The sequence below is a fragment of the Vicugna pacos genome, chromosome 10 (assembly GCF_048564905.1).
Source record: "Vicugna pacos chromosome 10, VicPac4, whole genome shotgun sequence".
Lineage (NCBI taxonomy): Eukaryota > Metazoa > Chordata > Mammalia > Artiodactyla > Camelidae > Vicugna > Vicugna pacos.
Window position 1 is genome coordinate 16,800,132 of NC_132996.1, and position 24,614 is coordinate 16,824,745.

The following is a 24,614-nucleotide window of genomic DNA, read 5'->3' on the forward strand; positions in this document are numbered from 1 at the left end:
GGTAGCCGGCAGCTCTGCTTCCTGACAGACAGTGGTACAGGAGACACAGGTTACCAATCCAGTCATTTTTGAAGGAAACAGAAACTTTTCCCTGACCTTGAAATCGAGGAGGCAATTCTAGCATAGATTTTTAAATAAGGCATTTCAAGCAGCTTCCTGGGCCTTGTCTTCACCCACCAAGGCGGGGTTTCTGAGTTCTCCAGAATCAGAACAATCTGGGGTGTTCACTAAAAATGCAGATTCCTGTATAGCACGGCGACCAGAGTGAATAATTAATACTGTATCCGTATCGTATACTTGAAGTTTGCTAAGTCAGTAGATCTTACACGTCCTCACCACTCAAAAAAAAAAATTAACCATGTGAGATTGCATAGGTACAGTCTTTGTTTGTCAATTAAACCTCAGTAAAGCTGGAGGAAAAAATACAGGTTGCTGATCCCCACCCCCAAACTCACCGAGTGAGGCTCTCTAGGGGGCGGGCCTGGTGATCTGCATTTGGAACAAGCCCACCAACTGATTCTTCCCCACTTGCACATGGAGAACACCCTCGCCAAGGTCTTGGTAGATGCGGGGGCCCTTCCCAACCTTCCTCGCCTCTTGTCGGGAGACCGTGCCTGAACCCAGAAGAGTCCCTGGTGGAGGGACTCTAGGCTTCAGGATCCCAGGAGGTGTTGGGAGGCTCCCCAGGCCTGAGTGGTAGAGAAGCAGGGCGCTCTGTAGGTACTTGGGTTTGGAGTGAGCTTTCTGCTGGTGGCCTATGGCCACCTGAACGGGCACCATCTCAGCTCTTCTGGCCCCTCCGGGGTCTGCCCATAGGCGCCACCAGCCCACATTCAAAACAATGATACGGGCTTGGCTGACCCCCAGGCCCAGTGCCCCACCACCGCCTTCCCCAGCCTTGTCCATGATGGGCAAGCAGAGCCCGGATGCCAGGAGCCAGCCAGGTGGCACAAACCCTGGTGAGTGAGACGTGTGCACCCCCCACCCCCGGGCTTCCCCTCCCCACTCCTCCCGCAGGCTGGGATCTGCCGGGGGTCAGCCTCGGGGAGGCGATCCATGTGCGCTTTCCTCTCCCTCCTCACAGGTTTGGAATAAACTGCCTCATCCAGTTTGAAGACTTTGCCAATGCCAATGCCTTCCGTCTTCTCAACAAATACCGCAACAAGTACTGCATGTTCAATGATGACATCCAAGGTAGGTTTCCACCCTGACTGACACGGCCGCTGAGGACCAGCACCTTCTCACGGGGCTCACCTGATGCCCGGGGGGGCGGGGCCACCTCATAGCTGGTTTGCTGCCAGCAGCTGATGGAGGAAGAGCAGTACGTACGGATTCCACTCCCTCGGGCTAATTCTTAGCTCTGTGACCTTGGACACATATCGGTAGTAGGTTTGCTAAGCCTCAGTTTCCTCATCTATAAAGTGGAGATCAGTACTGCTTCCGAGGAAAGCAAGAATTATGTGACTAAATACATGTAAGAAATGTTAAACAATGCTGTGATTTACAGCTAGTTGAACGTGGGCAGATCACATCTCTGAGCCGCAGTTTCATCACTTATTCATTGGGAATGATAATAACTACCTTGGAAGATCATTGTGAAAACGCAAAGAGCTACTTTGCACATAGGACTCATGAGGCCAAAGTGCCAATCACCATAAAAATGGCCTTCCTCAGCCACAATAACTCACTCTGGGATTTTCCAAACACAAGGCGTATCACAGTCAGGGAACCAGGAAAAGTCCTTCTTTTAACTTGGCTGGAATGAGTGCTTCTCACAATGATGACCCGAAAGACGTTGGTCCCTGGACCCCAGAGCACTCCAGAATCAATGGGAAACATCTTTTAGTTTAGGGTCAACTTGGTTTCCTGTTCTGTGGGCCAGACTATCTGAAGACACTTGTTTCTTGCTGTGGAGATGCCTGCATGTGACTCTGGGGTAGGAGAGGAGGTCGCTCCAGGGTTATCTCACCTGGTCCGGGAGTTCTCAGTAAGGAGCATTGCCAGCTATTCCCAGTATTTCATAAAGCCCAAGGGAATGCCTGATGGCATGTAGGTCATTATTCAACAAATGAAGTTTGGCAAGCAAAATCTTTTCAAACTAAGGATCCAGGTCAGGTAAAAAGAACGAATTGGTGGGGGACAGGTATTGGTCCTTGGGAGTTAAAGATTGGACAGCATTTTGCAGATCAGGCCCAAAAGAGGTCGTAACTTTTCATCAAGTGAGTCAGGTAGATCCAAGAGGTTTCAAGCCCAGGTAAAAAGAGCTAAGGTTTAGAGCCAGATACTAGTTACACATCAGGCACGGCAGTTCTAAGCACTTTACATGTTAATCCTACCAGATATCACCAACCGTGGCTTATAAGGGAAGTACCAGAAGCACAGAGAGTAACTACCTTACATAGCCAGTAAGAGCAGAGTTGAAATTTGAATCCAGGTATTTGTGTTACCGGGGAAAGGAAAATGAGAATTACCTCGGTTCTTAGTCACCTGAAAAAAAAGAATTTTTGACAAGAGACAAAAAGTGTGATATAAGCAAGATTTTTATTAGTGAAGTAAAAAAATAATAGTGAAAGATGGTACACTCCTGAGAACTGGGGGCAGGCCAGGCCAAGAGGGGAAAAATGGCGCCGTTCCTTTGTTTTTCCTGGTTTTATATCCTGGTTTCGTGATGATTGATTAGTTGATTGATTGACAACTCAGGTTCCCTGCACTCTGGTTGACTGACAACTCAGGTTCCTTGTGTTCTAGATTGTTCCCTTCCCCTTCCCCTTCCACTGCCCCTGCCCACTGCTCATTTCTATCTAAACTACCTAACATTTGGGCTCTGAATTCCAAGTTTATCATCACTCACCATACTGTTCCTAGACTTTGTACTCATATCAAAAAACTAAATGCCTCTTCCTTTCCTGTGGTTTGTATTAAGAGCTAAAGAAATGTGATCAATGATGTTTTTGTATTGGTCATACATTTTCAAGAGGCAGGTGAACACAGTTAATTAAGATCAAAATATAGAACTACACTGCCTGAGAGGTAGGTGCCCAGAGAGGGCAGGCCCAGAAAGGGAAAGCTGGGGCATACTGACCTCCCCAGCCTGTCACCATTCTGTCCGCCTGGCCCCAAGGCACGAGCCTGGGACAGGCGTTGGCTGTGCTAGCACAGCCTCCCCAAGACAAATGGGGGACGCTGCAGACAGGGCAGCACTGTCTGGGAGCACCGGTCACCACACTGGCCGCCCAGCAGGCAGGGATGTGCCTGCAGCCCTGATGGAAACACTAGCCGGCTAGCCCCTGGCCGGCTCCCTCGTCATGCGCCTCAGAACTTTCCACTCTCTCCGTGATGTTGGGCTGCCTGTCCTCCCGCGTGGGTGAGGCGGGGCAGTAAGTCTCTTTGCTGAGAATGAGTGTAGGTGTCACTTTGTCCAGCATCCTGCCCACCTCACCTCTCCCCTCCCTGCACGGACCTCAAGGTGAGGTCAGGAGCTGGTTAGTGATGGGTCTGGGACCACAAGCCTGTGATGTGTATTCTCACTGCTAAATGGGCAATGAGAAGACTGGTGAGGAGTTCTGGGACTAATGGGCAAAATGGAAGATGAAACTCATGCCAGAATTGACCCCGTCTACCTCCAAATCCAAGGTAATGAGAAATAGGAAAAGAAACATAAAGCTATGTAGCTATGCTCAAAAATAGAAAAGGAATGCCTGCATGCACAGAACTGGAGAAGGTTGGGAGAAAGGGGGGAGGGCGGGAGGAATCACAGTGGTAAACAGACACCAAACCCATGCCCCATGTGATTGCTGGGGGCGGGCCCAGTCCACCCCAGCAGGACCCATGGTCAGAATCTTCTGGAACCCCACAATGGCGGGGGCTGGGACAGGCTGCCCACATGAAATGAACACCAGCCCAGCCTCGTGTCCTCCGTGGAACAAGAAAAGACATGACTAAAGGACTCAGGGTCTCCACCAGCCCAAACGCAGTGATTTGAACTGTCTCCCAGCAGCGCCAGCCACGGGGTGGGGCCCCAGCGCGGGAAGGGGGAAGGGTCCCCTCTGCCCCCACCCCCGCCCGGACTCGCAGAGGGCCTCAGCCGCCCCAGGCTGGTTCTCGGTGAGCAGGGCTGCTGGTGCACTGACTCACCGCTGGCAGCCTCTTCAGGAATTTTGGAAAAGGCTCAGGTGACCTGTTGTTTCAGCTGGGATCAGGGAAGCATCCCTGCTCTTTGGGGGAGAGAGAGAGACCTGCATGGGGAACAGCAATAGGAATGGTCGTGCTGGAGGACAGGCCAGCTGTGTCCTCCCCCAGAAGCCAGGTCCGGGGCGCTGCGGGCCTGGTGAGCGCTGGGAGCCTCCACTGCCAGCTGCCCACGCAGTGTGGCTGGGGACAGGAAAGCCCAGCTGGCCTGTCCCCTCCAGCATGTCCTCCTGCCCCACCAGCCTTCCCTGGATCCGCACTGCCCTCAAGTCCTGCCACGTTCCCAAGAGCAGACAGCCAGTGAGGGTGCCCCTGTGGTATGTCAGGCCATCGCCACCCCTCACACTTTCCAGTTTTCATTTGTGAGCCGGAGAACTTCACAGTCAGACACTGGGTGGAGACACGCCTGAGTCTGAATCCCCACTTTTCTGCTTTGAGGCTTTGGCTGAGTGGCTAAGTCTTCACAGCCTTCTTTCCTTAACTGTAAGATGGGTCTGTATTCACAGCCAGTGATGATCAGCCAGCACTGCCAGAAAGACCAGAAGGCCAGGATGCTTTCATAAGGCCAGCGCTGATTCGGGCTGGATGGAGCCTCTGCTGATTTGCTAAGCGTTTGCACCATGACCCTTGTTGTAAGAACTGTAGTGATGGACAGGCAGGGACACGCGTGTCACAGTACGCAGGTCTGGTGCCGAGGACTGCTACCTCTGGTGCACAGGGGCTCCCAACACATGAGTACAGCGGGGGAGGAATGTTGAGACCCAACCAGAGAGGCTTTGGTGGAGGTGAGGAGAGGGACCAGTGTGATTGCAGGACTGGGGGAGCCTGAGAAGGGAGACAGGGCCCCACCTCCCCTCTCTCCACCTTCCTGTATACTCTATTCTTCCAGCCACTGAATTACTTAGTTCTGTGACTTTTCTGCTAACTCTGTGATTCTAAATGTGCCGGTCTCTCTGCCTAGAACTCTCTTCTGCTCTTGGCTAATTTCTCTTTGTTCTTAATAAGAGGACTCAAACCTCATCTCCCCAGGGCCTCACCCAAGACTATACCTGATCCGTAGGCCCCGGGAGGGTCCCACCCTTCCCCAGGACCTGGAGGTCATGTTGGGCAGTGACCACCCACTGGGTAGAATACTTCAAAATACCCCAGGGCTCAGATGCCACGGTGGGAGAGGGGCAGACGGGGAGGAACGCCCAGCTCTGAAGTCTTTGTCCGGCTGGTTTGTCCTGTTTACAAGACACCCGGGGGGATTATTTCCAGCTGTCGGGGGTCTGCTGCCCCCGCCCCCCACACACACACACTGAGTGGCAGTTCCTGGCCTTTTCGCTCTCTCTGCCCCACAGTGAAACTTCCCTGGCCCCTTCAATCTCTCCTCTATCCCAGAACCTTCCTTTCCACTAAGCCTGTGCTGTGAGGCTGTTCTCCACTGTCCCAGCCCTGAGATTCCCATGGGTCTCCTCTTGTGTCTCATTGCGTCTCCTCTGAGACCTCCCCCTTAGCCTGTTGCATCAGTTAAATCCCCTGAAGAAGCCAAGACGATGGTAATTTTTCCCTCTGGCTTCTTCCAAATTGTGGAAGAATGAGCCTAACCCTGCCTTCTTTGTGGACCAGGAACTGCCTTCTCCAGAGTCCAGGGGCTCCAGAAAATTCCCCTCATGACTCAGAAATAAGGTTGAAGTCATCCTGAAGGCCTTTGCTTGGGATCCAGTAAGGGGAGCTAGAATTTTCTGAACATCTATGCCGTTAATCCCCTGTGCACGAGACTGTTGCATTCATCCTTATAAATCTGAGGCCGCGTATATCCGTATACCCAGTGAAGCCCCAGAACAGGCCCTCAGTACCTGCTTGTGGACAAGTGGATGCAGCAGCTGGCTGCTGTGGGACAGTCACTCTGGGGGTCATGAAAGCGGGCCCGACCTTATACCTGAGGACGCCCGACCCCCGTGGCCCCAGGCCTCCCAAGCCGCCTTGGCCAGACCCCGGCCAAGCCTAATTCCTTGTCCTTCTCATGGCCTAAGACAGCAAGCAGCCTTGCCTCATCTGAGAAACAGCTGGTTCTTTCCCTTTTCTCTGATAATTTGTTGTTTAGAATGGAAACCCCTTTAACTTTGTCTTCTGTGACTATTAAAAGCAGAATAGAAACATTTCCAGCTTGTCCTTTTGTGCTGTTTCCTGAGCCTACAACCTCCAGTGCTCAATTTGCAGGAAATGCAATTATGGAAAACTCCCTCTGAAAAGGAAAGTTTGTTTTTCTTTCATCATGAATGAGGAACAGCCATGCTTTCAGCTGCCCATGACATTTACGGGCACAGGCTATGTTGCAGCACATCCCTGGACCCCCGGGCTTCTCCAGTGGTTACTTCCAGAAAGCCAAGCAGCTTCCTTCCTCTCTATTTTTAAATCTCTAATATGTTACCCAAGGCCTCCCCTCCTCAAAATGGAAGTTAATGATGGAGATAACTTTATTTGCCAGACTTTATAGTCTGGGGTTTAAGAGCTGCTCTTTTTCCTCTTGAGTTCTGGTCTGTGATTAGGGTAACTTACCACTTGAGAGGATGGCCTCAGAGGAAGGTCCCAGAAAGGAGAATGAGAAGTAGCCAGCAAGGTAGCCAATGAGTGTGGGGTTCCAGAAGCCAAGAGCAGAGCTTCCCAGAGGAAAGAGCGAGCACCAGTATCAAATGAGGATGAGAGGTCAAGGAAGAGGAGGGCTGAGGACTGACCGCTGCATTTGGCACGCTGGAGGGCCTGGTGACACTGACAAGAGGTGGGGACGGTCACTTGATGGGACTGGGTTTCAGGGAGACCAAGAAGAAAGGAAATGGAGGCAGTGAGTATATTCGGCTCTTTAGAAGAGTTTGGCTGAAAAGGGAAATAAGACATGGAGTGGGAATGACATAGGGTCCAGAGGAGGCTTTCTGAGGACGGGAACATGACACATTTGTATGCTGTGGTCAGAGAGGGAGCAGTTGAGGATGCTGAAAAAAGGGGAGAATTACAAAACAAATTCCTTGAGTAGGTAAACCAGGAGGGTCCAGCACGGACCTGGAGGTGGCCTGAGCCCAGAGCAGGGACCATTCATCCATGCAACAGGAGGGAAGGCAGGGTATATGGACAGGAGGCAGAGGCTTTGTAGACTTGGTGGTAAGAGGCTTCAGTTCTCTCCCGGTCATTTCTATTTCCTTTGAACCACGCTTTCCACTTCTGAGAGGGGAAAAGACTGGGCGCTCACTTGTGCCTATTTCCTAGAGTCGGCGTCATGAAGAATAAATGAGCAAATGAAAGCAGGCAAGCTCATGCATAGCACAGCGCCAGGGTCACGGTGAGAGCAGTCAGCAAGTGGCAGTTGCCACAGTATTCTTCTGAAATTTTCAACTCCTTCCTATCATTTGTCTTATTGCTTTGTGTTTTTCACCCTTTCCAGAGTCACAGCTGAACAGGTACATTCACCACCTACATTCACTTCCCTCCACCTCCACTACCACCCGCCCCTCAGGTCTCCCCGAGGGAAACCCCATAATGCCGCTCCTGCTGCCTTCAACTCCAGAGTCAAGAAAGCTGTCTGAGCTGCACAGACCGTGCGGGGGTGGAAGCTGCTTTACTTCCAACTTGGTGACTGACAGGGGCAAGCAGCCGCCTCTTTCTGGCCTGTTTCCTCATCTGTACAATTGTTAGATGTCACACCCGTCACCCAGCACTGAATTTCTGTGGGTAAGCTGTTATTCAGCCCGCAGGTTCTAACCACAAAAGAGACTCGACACCCCAGAAGGAAAAGACCCATCAAGAATGCCTAGTCTTGGGGAGGGTCTCTGGTGAAATGTCTTTAGCGCCACCTGGTGTCTTATGCTTTGTACATCTCCTTTCAGGAGGCAGAAGGCAGTCGTGAAATAGAATCGGATGAGCAGAAGACTTGCTCTCCATCCAATGGAAAACCAGAAACAGAAAACAGAAAGTTCACTCATACGCCCACCCTGCAACCATTAGTATTTTGTAGCTCCTTCCAGATTCTGTGTATGTATTTTGTTACAATTAGAATCATGATATGTTGACTCTTTGAGGTTCTCTTCCTTCCAACTAACTCAGTGAAGCATAGCTTAGGGGTTAAGAGCACATGCCCTAGAGGCTGATTCCCTGAGTTCAAAGCCTCACTCTGTTAAATGATCTTGGACAACTCAGCAAACTGCTCTGTGCCTCATTTTCCCAGTCTATAAAATGGGGATGACAATAAGATTAAATAAATGTCTTTACATTAAGACATATGAAGCACTTAGATCAATATCTGATGTTAGTTACCACCCTCATAGCATTTTCTGTGTTGCAGCATCATCTTCATGATGAACATTTTTAATGGCTGCAGTATTCTGCTGTCTACACTAGCTAATTTACTTAGCCATTACTCCTTTGTTAGCTGTTTGTTATTTCCAGTCTCTCTGTGTTATAAATAACACTGTTGTAAATATCTTACAACATACCTTTTGGATTTTTTTCATGCATAGATTCCCAGAAGTAGAAGCATGAGGCCAAAGGGTAAAAACATTTTATGCCTTTGGTCTATATTAGGAAATAGTTTTCCAAAAAGGGTTGTAGCTCTTTAAAATGGAATGTGGGCTGGAACTTTTCCCTTTGCACTGCTCCCTCACCAGCCTTAGATAACATCAATTTCTTTGATTTGCACAATTTTAACAAGCCATAAGCAGTCCCACTTCAATTTCCGTTTCTTTGACCATCACAGAGGCTTAGCACTGCCACTTGCGATTACTTTATCGTGACTCTTGTCGATCAGGGTCCACATCAGTTGCTCTAACACAGAAGAGTCGACATAAAGAATTGTGAATTGTGTATTAAAGAACCGAAAAGCCAGAAAGATATACTAAAGATCTGCTCCCGCCCCTGAGGCTGGGAGGACACAGGGAAGATGAGGTGGCAGCTGGTTAGTGTTCGTGTCTCTGAGGAGCGCGCGGTGAGGCTAGTTCTCTAAGTAAGTGATGGACAAACTGCAAACTGGATTCAGCTGCTGCCTCTGGAACAAACTGCTGCTGTAAGGGTGAGAAGCGAGGTTATGAAGTGGCCAAATTTAGCAAAAACAAAATGCTGGCGATCAATTCCATTTGAATTTCAGACAAATAACAGTTTTTAGAATATGTATGCTAATATTGCATGGAACACACACTAAAATATTATTTGTTGTTTATCTAAAATTCAAATTTAACTAAATGCCGTACATTTTACTCAGCAATCTTCCAAGGCAGGGATGATGCTGGAAAAAGTGTTCCCTCCTGTCATCTAGCCTTTCAGTCGCCCTCTGGCGCCCCCTACTGGCAGAGCCCATCATAGAGCCAGTTGGTAAAGCTGAAAAGTGGTTTGCAGACAATAATTGGCAGAATCCACTCTTTTGGCTGTTCCGCATTATTATATACTGTTCTATACATTGGTACTTCAAGATAAAACAAAAACAACTCTAACAAAATGAAGCTATCTTTCTAACAAATGAAAACATTCTCACCTTCTCCCCGAAATGGGGAGAGGCAGTCTCTACGGTCATTTTATTTGCCAACTAAAGAATGTCACTCTCCACTAGCCACTGCAGTCGCTGACCTTCACCACACCCTGCAAGGAGTTCAGGGCAGGGATCAAGAATGCGGCACTCTGTGCTCTGGGAAAACGGGCAGAACAGTCCTTCAGATGTTTTCAAGAGAAGAGTTTACGAATCTAAGTTATTGAATCTTCTCACATCTGAAAAAACCACTAAAACCATTAGCAGAGACATCTGCTCCTCATGTGACTCATGTGACTAGCAGCAATCTTCTGCCAAAGGGTGTGCTTGACTGCACGTCTCCCCTTCACCAAAGTCACGCATACAAGGACCTCCCCCCACCTCTTTGGAGCAGTTCCTCAGAGCTGTCTGAGAGGCTGTCTCCTGGACTGTAGTCCTCGTTAGAGCCCAAATAAAACTTAACTCACAACTCTCATGTTGTGCTTTTATTTTTTCAGTCAACATATTTGTCTCTGGAAGATGGTCGCACTACCCATCTCTGGGCAGGGTTAACTATTCTTAAAACTCAGCCACAATCACATTTGAAAATTCTGTTATCTAAATGCTAAATTGAGCAAACCCTAGATGGCTTGGGAAAGATGCTGGCTGGTATACACAGGACATGCTGTTTTATACCCCTGATTATTGAGAACCTATTCTCATTAAGCCCTCTGGTGAGCTTTCATATGGGGCACAAATATCTTCACACTCTGTACCTTTCCCAAGAAATCCACCCACACATCCTTCCCCAGACTTCCCCATCACCAATCTGACTGTTTCATTCTTTCTAAGTACCTGTCTTCCTTTTGTGTGTGTGTGTGCTGGCAGTACTGGGGGTTGAACCCAGCAGGACCCCTAATGCTAGACGAACTGTTAGCAGCTGCTCACGAATCACTGCAGGTCTAGCCATCTCTTGGGCCAAAGTGGGCCACCAGATTTACAACTTGAGGTCATGTCCACTTGGAAGATCTCCCACAGCATTTCCCTGGAGTGCTACCTTTTCTCAAGGCCATGAGGCCGCAGCCATACACCTCTAGGTGATACCAGCATATCATTAAGAATAATTTGCAAACCAAGCCCAAGTTTTCTTCTCTCCGGTCAGCTGGCCGAAGGGAATTCCTAGTGAGGCCTTGGGTGTGGCTTGAGGGGGAGGAAGTCATGCAGCAAGAGCAGGTGTCAAATGAGTCTGAGCCAGCAGCTCGTGCAGCTTACTTGTGCCTTCAGAGATGTTCGAGCCACTTGGTGGTGGTTATGTCATGGGGCGCAGCCAGTCTTAGGACTTGCTGGATAAGACAGGCAGCTTGGGTCATGTGGTCACTTAATGTTTCATGGTTAGCTTGCAGCCTCATTTTTAGCATTTTTTATCCATTCATTTCTTGAACAAATCATTCTGTGAGGCTCGCACTTCTTATTGGCTTTCGTTATAGTTGACCTTGTTATTTCATTCAGGAATGATGGTGGCAGCAGCACCTGACTCTCTGATCCTCCCTCCCAGGGTCAGGTAGCAATCCAGGAGCTGTTTTGTTCACAATAACAGTTATCTGCAAAAGAGTGCATGGAGGTATCGTGCAAAGAGAGTTGCCTGACAACCTGCACGCCTCCAGGCTTGACTTCTGTGAGTGCTGAGGAAAGTTGCTCGTTCTGCCACAGGTCCTAGGTGTGCAAGCTCTGCCCACGTCTTCTCTGGGGGAGGGGACCCAGTGGCCAGAGGCTGATCTCAGTCCACTCTTGCAGGCACAGCCTCCATTGCTGTGGCCGGGATCCTGGCTGCTTTGCGAATCACCAAGAACAAGCTCTCCAATCATGTGTTTGTTTTCCAAGGTGCCGGTGAGGTAGGTGCTGTCGGGAAGAATAAGAACGGGCGGAGGAGCATTGAGGAGGGGAGGTGTTCTGGGCTTCTGAGGAGGGGAAACAGCACAGGTGCACTGTGATCCCTGCAGCAGCCTGGGCCCCAACACTGGGGAGTCTCAAGGCCAGGACTTAACTGGGCCTCCTGGGGGCAGCGGGGGAAGAAGGGAGGATCTTGGTGAAGCATCTGATAAACACTGAGCACCTTTTGCCTTTTATCTAAACATGCACCTTGCAGGCAGCCATGGGCATCGCCCACCTCCTTGTCATGGCCCTGGAGAAAGAAGGTGTATCCAAGGCAGAAGCCACAAGGAAGATCTGGATGGTGGACTCCAAGGGGCTTATCGTCAAGGTACTGTCAGTCTGGAGCCCTGGAGGTTACCTGACATCCACAGCTACTGGAACTGGGCTGGAAGAGACCTCCAGGGGGCAAACTGCTCAGACAGAATAGAGAGCAAAAGGAGGGCAGTGTCCCAGTCTCCAAAGCAAAAGACTCATCCCAAAGTAGCCTAATTTGCCTTTGTCCACAAGCTTTGACTGTGTGTGTGGACGTGTGCGCTCCTTGTAGCCTTACCTCCCACCTCGTCCTGCCCTGCACTAACCTCCAGCCGTACTGAACCATAGCTGTCCAAAAAGAACGTGCTCTCGCCCTTCCACATCCTTGCATATTTTGTTCCTCTGCCTGAAAGGCCCTTGTCTTTTCCCATGTGCCCAATCTCAGTCTTCAGCCCCATCTGTTTGCTCCTTGTCTTCTGTTACCTCCTTGAGTCAGCTTTCCCTGAGCATCTAGGTCTCAGTGGGTTTCCTGCATTTATGCTGGCGTAGCCCTCCCCTCTCCAAGGGCACACTTACCACATCGTAGGGCTGTTGCCCCTTTACTTGTCTCCCTCCCCTCTAAGCTGTATAGTCTTTTTTCTTTCTTTTTTTTTTTTTTTTTTTTTGTGATGGCAGTTCTGGCGGTTGAACCCAGCAGGGCCTCGTGCATACTAAGAATGTGCTCTACCACTGAGCTCTTTCCCTCCCCCTCGGCTGCATAGTCTTGATGTCAGTGCCTGGCATGTGATAAGTACATAGTGATGTTTGAGGTGTGAGTAAAGGAATGAATGAGAGAGACAATCCAGCTTCTGACTGCAGTGCGGTGAGGGGCACAGTTGGATGACCTCCCCCTTTTGGACTTCATTCAGAGTTCCATGTTTTAATTCCCCAAATCCTCACTAACACAGAATGTCAGTGAGAGATTTAAAAAGAGACAGAGATAGAAACGTGAGGCTCTCAACCCAGGAGAGCAGAGACCCCTCAGCAGAAGCGGACCTTCCTTTTGTTCTGTGTAAAGCCAGACAACCAGGGGAAGGAACTGGGACCTGGAGGTTCCTTCAGATCATTCCACAGCGGCGTCCAGGCCCAGGCAGGGGCTGCCACACTTGCCTCTTGCCCACCTTGCAACATCACTTTGCTCACCTGTTGAGCTCACCCCACCTCAGAGGTCTCTCATAGCAGACGTCTTCACTCTGGTTCTCATGAGACCAGCTGAGTCAGCAGAAATGTTGACTAGCCTGTCACCCACTGACTCCTATTTGCAGAAATGTAAGGAATCTGGAGCTCACTGGGTGCAGCCAGCCATTGCAAGGGTGTCCTGGATCCCAGCTTGCTTTTATTTATAGGGAGGTTAATGGTTCTTGTCAAATACATTCAGATTAGCTCCCTGACCCTGGGTGACTCGGGCTCCCATCCCTCAACCTGGCCTGTGTGCTAAATGTCTCGGGGCCGAGAGTCTTGGTCAGACTGACGCATTTCCTCAGAGCCTTTCTGTCCTGGCCCAGGAAGCCAGGACCCCAGTGGCTCAAAGAAAGTATGGATTCTCCATATGTCATTTGGGTTAAAGAAACACACACACACACACATTTAAAGTCAGGTTCCATCTTAGCTTCTGATCAAGAGGATGGGCCCGAAGGTGACGGTGCAGGCCGAAGCCCAGGGCTCTTCAGGGAGTGCTCTCACACTCCCCAGGTGCATCCACGCCCTGCCCAGAGGTTCTCGCCACCACAGCTGCATCATGTCCTTCCTCTCCCTGCAGGGGAGGAGCCACCTGAACCATGAGAAGGAGGTGTTTGCCCAGGACCACCCTGAAGTGAACTCCCTGGAGGAGGTGGTGAGGCTGGTGAAGCCCACAGCCATCATAGGTAGGAGGAGGGGGTGGCCCCCTGCCCAGCCCAGATAACCCTCTTGACTTGCAGGTGAAGACTGAGGCTCAGCAAAGAGGCATAAGCTCCCATGGAAACACAGCTCTTTCCCCTCTTGTCCCGTTCAGTGCTACAAACTGTTATTGAGGTATTAATGTATAAAAACCATAGAATGAAGGCACCGAGGTGGGCTTGGTGATGCAGAATTATACCGTAAAGTGAAAAGGCACAGGCTGGCCTCTCTAACTAGGATGAAGTGAGCACTCCTCCCCCAAGGATGGGACCCTGGCGTCACTCCCTGTCCTCGGGGAGCAGCCCACTGTAAAGGGCCGTGCCCAGGAACGCCTTCACAGGTGCAAGTTAACTGGGCAGGGGCCTGAAGTGGACCAGTGGTCCCTTATGAATTAAAGGGCGCTCAGCCAGCTCAAGCAGATCATCCCTCTGGCAGATGCCATCCCCAAGACACTTGAGCTGTCCGTGCTGTACCTGGTTCCCCACCACCAGCACCAGGAGAGGAACGGGGTGTTGGTAAAGAGTAGGCATCCCCACTACCCCCCTTTTCCCTGTAGGTGTTGCCGCCATCGCAGGAGCCTTCACGGAGCAGATTCTGAGGGACATGGCCTCCTTCCACGAGCGCCCTATCATCTTTGCCCTGAGCAACCCCACCAGCAAGGCTGAGTGCACGGCTGAGAAGTGCTACCAGGTCACCGAGGTCAGCGGGGAGTCCTTCCTTCCCCAGGCTGAGAGGACACAGTGACAATAACCATGAGTAGCCCTGTGAGGGTGAAGAACATCCCCACGGGGCTGATACGCAAACTGAGGTTCAAAAGTAACTCGCCCAAGGTCACAGAGCTGAAGGAGGAGTTGAGCTGGCCCCCAAACCCAGGCCTGGCTCCAAAGCCCTGCTCAGGGTTCCCCTAAGGTAGAGCTCTGACCAGCACCCCACCCAGGCCCTTGTAGACTCTAGGCCATTTGCACACCTGTCATGGCTTGGGTTGGCCCTCGCAGGAAGTGACAGGTTAAAAAGGTACACCTTCACCTTTCTGCGGTTTCTCGGCTGCCAGGTAACTCAGTGGGAGCTAAGCTTTCTGGTCAAATGAACAGGGCTGCTCTCAGCACCTGCAGTGTGGTCAGCACAGCGCTGAGCCTTTAGGAGAAGGTGACGAAAGGGTCAACGCTGGGTAGATAAGACTAGGCCACCGTTACTCCTGAAACCTGTCTCCAAGCTCCATTTCTGGTTTTCTTCCTGCCCCCAGGGCCGAGGGATCTTTGCCAGCGGAAGTCCTTTTAAAAGCGTGACTCTGGAAGACGGCAGGACCTTCATTCCCGGGCAGGGAAACAACGCCTATGTGTTCCCTGGAGTGGCTCTGGGAGTCATGGCTGGTGGGATCCGGCACATCCCCGACGAGATCTTCCTCCTGACAGCAGAGGTATCACTGTCCCTGCTCCCTCACATGCTCCCAGTAGGGCCTGTGAGCTACACCTGGTCCTACACTGGCCCCCAAAGATTCCTTCTCTTGTCTCTCCTAACTATCTGTCCCCAACCCCGGCAATGATTCCTCACAGTTTTGGAACCTCAAGCTCTTCCCAAGGTCACTTGAGACTTGAACTTCTCTCAAAACACACACAGGGTTTTTAAGGTGGGGGGCGGGTAAGGAATAGTCAGTGGGAGGGGCTGTTGGCAGGAGGCACTGGCAGGGAGGGAAGATGCCCTGTACTGCTCCCTGCCCCCCAGCAGTACCCTTATGCCTGCCGAGAACACGGATGCCACCAGAACCACCTGAAACCTAGACTCATAGACCATGACAAGCAATGGCGCCTTCCAGCCATGGGTCTTGGCCAAATTACTGGGGCAACTGGTAGCAAAATAAGCCCTACTAGGGCAGCTTTCTGTAAGGAAGGGCAGAGGTTGCACATCTGGCTCACCTGCTCTTGGCACACCGTATCTTGGGTACAGATGTGGGGATGTGGGGTGCACCTGCTCCAGGTATCTTACTAGAAAAGCTCTCAGAAGGGTTCTTTACTGAGCATGGTGAAAACAGTAAAAGAATTCATGAAGACTGACAGCCCACATTCACAATGCTGGTTGTTAATAACAACAGTCACAGCGGCTGGTATCGGGCAGGTGCTTACTGCATGCCAGGGGCTGCACGTTTATCTTCGCCCGAAAGAAACCAAGGCATAGAAATGTGTCTGTTGGGAGGTTAAGCTGATCATAACTATAAATAAATATCAAATATACTTATCCCATGGCTGAAGCATTATGCTGTACACCAGAAATTGACACATCGTAAACTGACTATACTTCAATAAAAAATATACATACAAAAAAACCCCTCAAAAATCCAAACACACACACCACACACACACACACACACACACACACACACACGCGGGCCCCCCCCCCCCCCCCGCCCAGTGAGCACTAAAGGCCCTCCTGTGATGGCTGACGTGCGCCTGCGTTTCCCCCTCACCACAGCACTGGTGAGAGCCCAGAATCAGTGAGACCCGAGACCAGCTTCCATGCAGCCCTATGCAGCCTGCTCCTGTGAGTCCCATAGGGAACTGCCTCATGCACCATGTTCCTTCTTATTATGTCTCGGGAAGGTTTGTCAGCCTCCCCTGAGCCTCGTGCACACCAGCGACGGCTTCATGCTGTGGTTCTCTGTCCCTCTTATCTGAGTATTTTGTGTTTGTGTTGCTTCTGGTCTCTATGACTGGTGGGGGTCTCGCCGTGGGCGGCGCTGTTTGAAATCCCCAGCTTCCTGCTTGGAGCTGGCCTGAAAGCACACTCCCCTGTTGTGCAGAAACAAGGCTGGAGAGCCCTCCTGTGCAACCCCGGGAGACATCAGCACAACCCCATCCACCTTGTGGGACAGTTCAGCTCCATCGTTTTGTGAACAGTGTCCATGAATTATACACGCACCTCTCCTCAATCTACTTCTTGATCACCTGCTATGAGCAGCACAAAGCCCCTCCCCTTCAGGACCTGACAGTCTGGTCTTCAAAGGCCTGGCAAGTTATATTTCTGAAAAGGGTGCTTTTAAATTAAGATAATTTAAGCTGAATTAGCTGAATTTGATTTTCCTGTGAAAAAAGTAATACAAGTTTACACGCACTATCTCCTTTCGCCTTGACAGCCCTGTGAAATATAGTGATTATGCCTATGTGATAGATGAGGAAAGTGAGGCATGGAGTTTAAGTCACATGCCCAAGGTCACCCGGCTTGTGAGTGATGCACCAGGATGGCCCCAGGCACTTTGACTCCAAGACGCAGCGGAGCATTAGCAGTGCCCAGCGTCTTAGCAGGGACCCCACACGCCGTGCTATCATCGCTCTTCACTCTGCAGGGTAACCTTCCTAGCCGCAGATCTAGCCATGGAAACCCTGCTTCCCTAATCAGTCCATCTTCTACCCCTCCACAAAGAGAATCCTTCGAAGCACCGACCAGGCCATCTCTCTCCTAATTTCAGACCTCTGTATGGCTCCCACAGGCTTACAGGAAAGTCCAAACTCCTTCCCACGGTCTCCATACAAGGCACCTCATCACAGGCCCTCCTTTCCTCTCCAGCCTTTCAGCCACCCCCGACCATCAGCCTATCCAGCGTTCTTTTTCACAGTCCCAAACTCATGCTCCCTCTTAACCTCCCAAGCTTTGCATGTGCTGTTCCCTCACCCCTTTTCAAGTAATTCATGCTTTGTCCTTCAGGGCCTAGCTTATGTCACAGGGAAGCCTTCCCTGCACATGGCTGACTGGGCCCTGCCCTCCTCTCTGCCTCTGTGCCCCTCTCCTCGCACTCACTCTGCTGTAATTGCTACAATGGCTTGTTAGCTGTGCACTGACACCAGTGTCCAGGAAGGAAAAGTCTGAGGTGCCTCACGTGGATCTCAGCACCCAGCACAGAGCCTGGCTATGGTAGAGCTCAGTGCACGTTTGCCCGAATGAACAAAGGAGAGGGAGGAGCGTGAGGATGAGGCAGCGGAGGGGGAGGCCGGCACCCCTATGTCTGCCAAACTCTGAGGCAAGACCAGGTCCTTTCCCTGTCCATTCCGGGACACAGAGTTCTCAGAGCGCACCAGGGCTTTTCCCAAATCTAAGTTTGACACAAGAAGATCAGGTGGGAGCGAATTCAGAGCCACCACATTAAAGGGGCTGTTCTGCGAGGCTGGCTGAGCACCAGTGCCTGAGGCCGGAGGCTGCGGCTTGTGGGGTGGGGTGGGGGGGTGGGCTGGCTCTCAGGGACAAGCTCTGATCCCGGGAGGGAAGCTGTGGGAGATACTGTTCCCAGGGTGGTGAGCTTAGGGCATTTATTCAGATAAAGGATAAGGCCCGTTTGCGGTGTCACTTGCTGGAGAAGTAGCCTTTTCCTGGTGGGTCCAGGGCTAGAAAGGAGAGCCCACGGAGCCCTGAATACAGAGAGGCGAGATGGCCTATGTGAACACCCAGGATGTTACTGAGCGTGCAGGAGAGGCTGGAACTCAGGAAGTGAGGGACTCAGGGACCCCTATGCAACAAGCTGACCAGCCCAGGGGAGATCCCGGAGTCTGCTTTGCAGGTCATGAGTCTGTTCATCTTGGCCTTAGTGATTCAGAGAGCCTCAAGGTGTTTTAAGCCTCAGCTGGTCTCACAAGACAGAAAGCTGTGTCCTTGCTTAAGGCCAAGCATTAAGCTCCCCTGGGGCTATGAGGTGGCAGAGACAACAGTGGAAGCTGCTGTGACTGGCCACCAGGGAGGGGGAGGGGAGTCTGGTGTGCGGAGTTGGGCTGCTTCTGGGAAGGCAGAAACTCAGCTTATTCCCCTCCGTTCTCTCTCCCCAGCAAATTGCCCAGGAGGTCTCTGAGCAGCACCTGTCACAGGGGAGACTGTACCCACCACTCAGCGCCATCCGAGACGTGTCTCTGAGGATCGCCATCAAAGTAAGGGACATCTTACTCCCTTAACATGGGCAGTGAGACTCACTGACTTCCCTCCGTACGACTGGAGGGGGCTGTGTGGACAGCAGCTGTGGAAGCACCCTGAGCTCCGTGGGCTGCGCTGCATGCACCCCGGGGGCTGGGTGACAAACTCTTGCCTAGAGCTCCAGCCTGACCCCAACACCCACTCAGGGCGGTGCTGGGAAGGCTTCTGGATTTCCCCTCCAACACCAGGCAGAAAAGTCAGCAGAGTCCCTGGTTTTGTGGACCAGAATGTGGGTAGAATTTTTTTTAAGTGAATCATAAGTGCCCATTTACACAGAAAGGTCAACTTGCGTAATACCATGGAGGGAGCTCAGGCTCTGGGTCCCAGCTCAGCCAGTCAGCTGCAGTCACCCTAGGCCAGTCACTTCACTTCCCTGACCCTCAGTTTCCTTCTTTTCCAAAGTAGCCAGGAATTCCTCTCTCCCAGAGGTTTAGAGAGGATTAGACGAGAACAGTGAAAAAGCTCTACTACACTCAGTGCTTTTCCAGCCAGAGGAGATGCTCACGCCTCCCCTTTCTCTCAGAATGGCTGGGCCATGGGGCAATCGGGTTCACAGAAGATTCCAAGTAAAAGTGTTGCCCAACAGGAGATGGTACAGAGATGATGGGGTTTCCAAGGTGCAGAAAAGACTGGCCCGACATTGATAATTGTTAAATCTGGATGATGACTACATGGGGGTTTATTATACTATTGTTTCTTTAACTATATTTTTTACATGTCCTGTAAGTTTTATGAATAATTTCAGAAAATGCACTGCACAGCAGCGTGTGCTCCCCAAGAGCTGTCCAGGGCAGGATCCAGAATCAGCCCTCGAGACCAACAGTCCAGCTCCGCCCTGTCCAGTTCCTCCCTTCTGGGGAATATTTAGATTCATGCTCCTCTGAAGCCAAATCTAATACCCGGAAAACAATGTTCCAGGCTGCTCTTCCAATTCAAGCCACATTTAGGAGAGAAAAAATGTCAGAGCACTGAACACTTTGCCTGCTACCTAATTTTATTCTCCACCATGGTGGAGAAAGTTCTCACTACCCCTACTTTACACATCAGGAAACTGAGGCTCAGCAAGGATAGTGTCACAGCTGAGGACCCACAGGCAGTTGGAAGCAGAAGCAGACTTTAGTCCGAGGCCTCTTGAGCCTGGCCCCATGTTTATTCCACTTGTCACAGCTTCCTTTCTGGGCAGAAAACTCAAAATCCCTCCCATTCAGTGGCTTCATGGGCCACAACTCATGAGAGGAACGCGTCTGGCGCTTCGGGATCTACTCCCCTCCCACAGGCTCCCAGGCGAGGGCCTTTAGGCAGGTTCCGCCTTGGACCCAGGTCCTCAGTCAAACGTGTTTTTCCCTAGGTCCTCGACTTCGCGTACAAACACAACCTGGCCTCCTACTACCCAGAGCCCAAGGACAAGGAGGCTTTTGTAAGATCCCTGGTCTATACTCCAGACTATGACTCCTTTACGCTGGACAGCTACACTTGGCCCAAGGAAGCCATGAATGTTCAGAATGTCTGATGCAATTTGAGAGGCTGGTGTGGGGCTGGATGAAGCCCAGAGTAACACTGACAATATAAATGGGTTCCAAAATGGCCATCCTTGTCACTGTGTTTTTCCTTTGAACCTTTCTGGTGTGAGGGGAGATGCCCAGGTGTACAGCGAATGAGAGCCTTGTCCCTGAAGGCCTTGAGTTCACTTTAGCATAACCCTCTTCTGACTTCCTAAGAATTCCTTCATCTATGAATGGCCAACTCTTGGCTAGACCTTGTGGGAAATCTAGAATCCTGCCTAGAACTCTGCCTGTCTTATAGAGTCCAGGGTCTGGTAGAGGGGATGAGGAGATACGGACACAATTCATTTTGCCCCAAGGGAGAAAGTGCGAAATCCATGCAAGAACTACAGGGAAAGGTCAAGGGTGCTTTAAAAAGGGAGGGGATACTTCCTATGAGGATGTAAGAGAAGGCTTCGGGGGGCAGTGTTTGCACTGAGTCCCAGGAGCGAAGGACAGGTAAGGTTAAGGGCAGAATGAGGGATGTAAAGGCAGCCACTGGCCAGAAGGCATGGCCCACCCGTCGGGAAGTGCAGTCTGTTGGGAGAATGCACCCTTTAAGACTCAGCTGGGTGTGAGACCTGAGCGGCTGGAGGCAGCTCCCAAGTCAGAGAGAGTCACTGCCCTGTGGGTTCTTGAGTATGAGGCATTCCTTTTTGGTTATTACCAAAAGGACAACCAGAGAAATGTGGGTGGGGAGGGATCAGCACACCAAGGAGGAAGGAGGAAGAGAGGCTGTGAGGGGAAGAGCTCCAAGGGGAGTCCTAGGGAAGAGGATTTCATTTTCCTGGCTCTGGAACACTCTCTTCCACCCTTCACCCTCTGAATTCAACAAACTTTGCAGCTTTTTTTATAGAATGGTGTCAGTCTGTCCTGGGCGTTTCTTAGACCAAGTGCATTGGTAGCCTTCACCTCCCTAATGTCCAGCAGAGCCCACACCATGGAGTGGGGTGGGGGAGACGAGCCTGCAGCGCCCACAGTCAGAGACCCTGCTAAATTCCTAACATCTACTGAGATGGCAGCATCCAGCCTCTAACTTCAGTGTGTAACACAGGAAACAGTCCACGCCCAGTGACCCGCCACTGCCCATCCCTGCTGCCCACTCAGCCTCAGGATCCCCACTGCTCACAATGAATAGGTCCTGTATGGCCACCTTGCAGTGACAGGCTAGGTGGACTGCAGGGCTCCTGGAAGAGTAATTAGCTGAGACATCAGTCACCCCTTGCCCAGGTCTTATTCTTCCAACATTTGCTTCCATGGTGCTGGTGCTCAGACAAGAATATCCTGAGAAAACATCCTTGTTCTATGATCCGTGGACTCATGGATAATGAGAACCTCTTCAGAAAAGGGTCTGAAGAGTGAAGCTGGAATCTGAACACCAGGGAGCCTTTTACATTAACTTTTCTACAACCTGTCCCACAACTGCCTCTGTACCCCAACTACACCTCCTTTATACTCAATGTAATACAAAAGGAAGAGAAAATCAATGAAACCAAAACAGGTTCTTTGACAAGATCAACTAAATTAACAAACTTTAACTGTACTGACCAAGTCAAAAAGCAAGAAGATACAAATTACATTTCCTTTGTTCCCGCCACAGGGAAAATCTTGCTGGCCCTGAACACATGCGCTTTCAGGCCTGTTCTCTTATACGTGCTTGGTCTCTACCTGGAAAGCCCTTCCCTCTGCTTCTCTGCCCTTTACCAATTACATTTCAGTTCACCCCAGATTTCTGCCTGGAGATGTCATCCATCATTGGCGTACAGATGCATTTGGCTCCAGGAAGTCTTCCTGGACAGAGTTAATCATTAAATTAGAAATCAACAACAGTAAAAAGGAAATTGGAAATTTCCAACTCTTTGAAAATTAAATACATTTCTAAATAAGTCATGGTTCAAAGACGAAATCACAAGGTAAATTATGTATGTTGAATTGAGTAAAGAAAAATCAAATGAGTCATAGCTAACGTAGTGCTTAAAGGGAAATTTCAGAGCTTTAAATGCTGATCTCAGAAAAAAAGGGAAAGAAAAAGGTCTCAAAGCAATAACATAAACTTCTTCCTTAAGAAACTAGAAAAGAGAAAGCAAACAAAATTCAAAGTAAGCAAAGATTAGAGCAGAAATCAATAGACCTACAACAAGTAAAGAAACTGAATTAGTAATTAAAACTCTTCTCACCAAGAAAAGCCCAGGCCCAGAATTCATCATGGGTGAATTTTATCAAATATTTAAAGTTGGAATAAAACCAATCCTTCATAAATTCTTTCAGAAAATAGAGGAGGGAACACTTCCAAAATCATTCTAGGATACCGGTATTTCCCTGATACCAAAACCAGGTAAAAACAACATAAGAAAACCAATGTCCTTCATGAATATAGATGCAAAATCCTAAACGAAACACTAGCAAAAGCAATCTATCAATATAGAACAGTCACACACAATCAACAAGTGGAATTTACCCCAGGAACGCAAAATTGTTTTAATGTATAAAAATTAACCAACGTGGGGGGAAGGTATAGCTCAGCGGCAGAGTGCATGCCTAGCATGCACGAGGTCCTGGGTTCAGTCTCCAGTACCTCTGTTAAAAAAAAGTGAATAAGTAAATAAAAACCTAATTACTACCCCCCGTAAAAAAATAAATAAATAAATAAAACAAAAAAAAATTAACCAACATAGTACACGATATTAATAAAATGAATGACACAAACCGCAAGATCATGTCAACAGATATGGAAAAAGCATTTTAAAATATTCATCCCCCACTTATGATAAAGCTTTCAACAAGCTAGGAATAGAAGACAACATCCTGAACCTGATGGAGAACCAACAGCTAACATAATACTTAGTGGGGAAGAATGACTACTTCCTCCCTAAGATCTGGAATGTGTTTTCACCACTTCTGGTCAACGTGGACAGTCTAGTTCAGTAAAGAAAGGAAAAGAAATTAAAGGCATCCAGATTGAGGAAAAAAAAAAAAGAGCAAAGCTGCCTTTATTCACAGATGACGTGACCCTGCAAGTAGAAACAGAACAGCACGTGCATCACTCTCACCCTCACCTCCTTCTCTTCCTCCCTCCTTCCCTCTCTCCCCTAATAAATGAGTTTAGAAAGGTCATAGAAAGCAAGGTCAGTATACAGAAATCAACTGTATTTCTACATACTAGCAGCAAACAATCTAGAAATAAAATTTTTAAACAATTCCATGCACAATAGCATCAAAAAGAAAAAAATACTTAAGCAATCTAAGAGGTGCCAGTCTTGTACAATGAAAACTACAAAACAATGCTGATAGAAACTAAAGGAGATATAAATAAATGGAGAAATGTTCCACATTCATGGATTTGAAGACTTGGTACTGTCAAGTTCTATTCAAATTATCTGTAAATTCAACACTACATCTAGCAAAGCCCCTGCAGGCTTTTTTTTAAAATAGAAATTGACAGGTTGATCCTAAAATTTATATGGAAATGCAAGGGGCCTAGAATAGCCAAAATTTGGGGGAAAGAACAAAGTATACGATCCAATTTCAAAGCTTACTACAAAACTATAAATGATCCAGACTGTGTGGTCATATAGATCAGTGGAACAGAATTGAGAATTCCTTACATTCATGGTAAATTGATTTTTCAACTACCAAGATAATTCGATGGAGGAAAGGATAGTCTTTTGAACATACGATGCTTGAACAACTGGATATCCACATGCAAAAACAAAAAAAAGAATATAGACATTTACCTCACACCATGTAAAAAATTAACTCAAAATGGATCATAGACCTAAATGTAAGAGCTGAAACTGTACAATTTCTAGAAGAAAATATAGCAGAAAAATCTTTGTGACTGAGGAGATTTCTTGATACAATTTAAAAGCATGATTCATTAAAGAGAAAACTGATAAATTGTACTTAACCAAATGTTTATACTTTTGCACTTGGAAATACACCATCAAGGAAAAAATGACAAATAACAGACTGGGAGAAAATATTTACAAATTATATATCTGATAAAGGCACTGGATCTAGACTATACAAAGAACTTTTACAACTCAAGAAGAGGGGAAAAAAACCCAATTGAAAAAATGGGCAAGATATTTCAATTGACATACTACTGAGAAAGATATGTGAGTGGCTAAGAAGAATATGAAAAGATGTTTAACATTAGTCATATTAAATCTACAATGGGATACCACTTCCCACTCACCAGAATGGCTGTAATTTTTAAAAAGTAAGTGTTGGAGAGGATTTGAGACTCTTTGGGAGACTCCCTATGTTTTTTGAAAGCCTTTATTCTAACTCCCCAGCCTCTCATACACAATCCCAGAACTCAGCAAGTGTCATTTAGTACAGCGGATGCTGTGGTTGTACCACCC

At 49.2% G+C, this 24,614-nt stretch overlaps 1 protein-coding gene across 6 annotated transcripts in view; it reads left to right on the top strand.

The window, feature by feature from the left end:
• ME3 (malic enzyme 3) overlaps nt 1-20,292 on the top strand; it is a 168,412-nt gene extending 148,120 nt beyond the window's left edge. For all 6 annotated transcript variants that reach the window (XM_072969037.1, XM_072969034.1, XM_072969036.1 and 3 more), the window contains 8 exons: nt 1,085-1,194; nt 11,453-11,550; nt 11,805-11,918; nt 13,641-13,746; nt 14,316-14,458; nt 15,003-15,176; nt 18,565-18,663; nt 20,055-20,292. In XM_072969037.1, the coding sequence (XP_072825138.1) occupies nt 1,085-1,194; nt 11,453-11,550; nt 11,805-11,918; nt 13,641-13,746; nt 14,316-14,458; nt 15,003-15,176; nt 18,565-18,663; nt 20,055-20,216 (1,006 nt within the window). In that variant the 3' untranslated portion in view covers nt 20,217-20,292. The remainder of the gene's footprint in view (nt 1-1,084; nt 1,195-11,452; nt 11,551-11,804; nt 11,919-13,640; nt 13,747-14,315; nt 14,459-15,002; nt 15,177-18,564; nt 18,664-20,054) is intronic.
• Nucleotides 20,293-24,614: the final 4,322 nt, after the last annotated feature.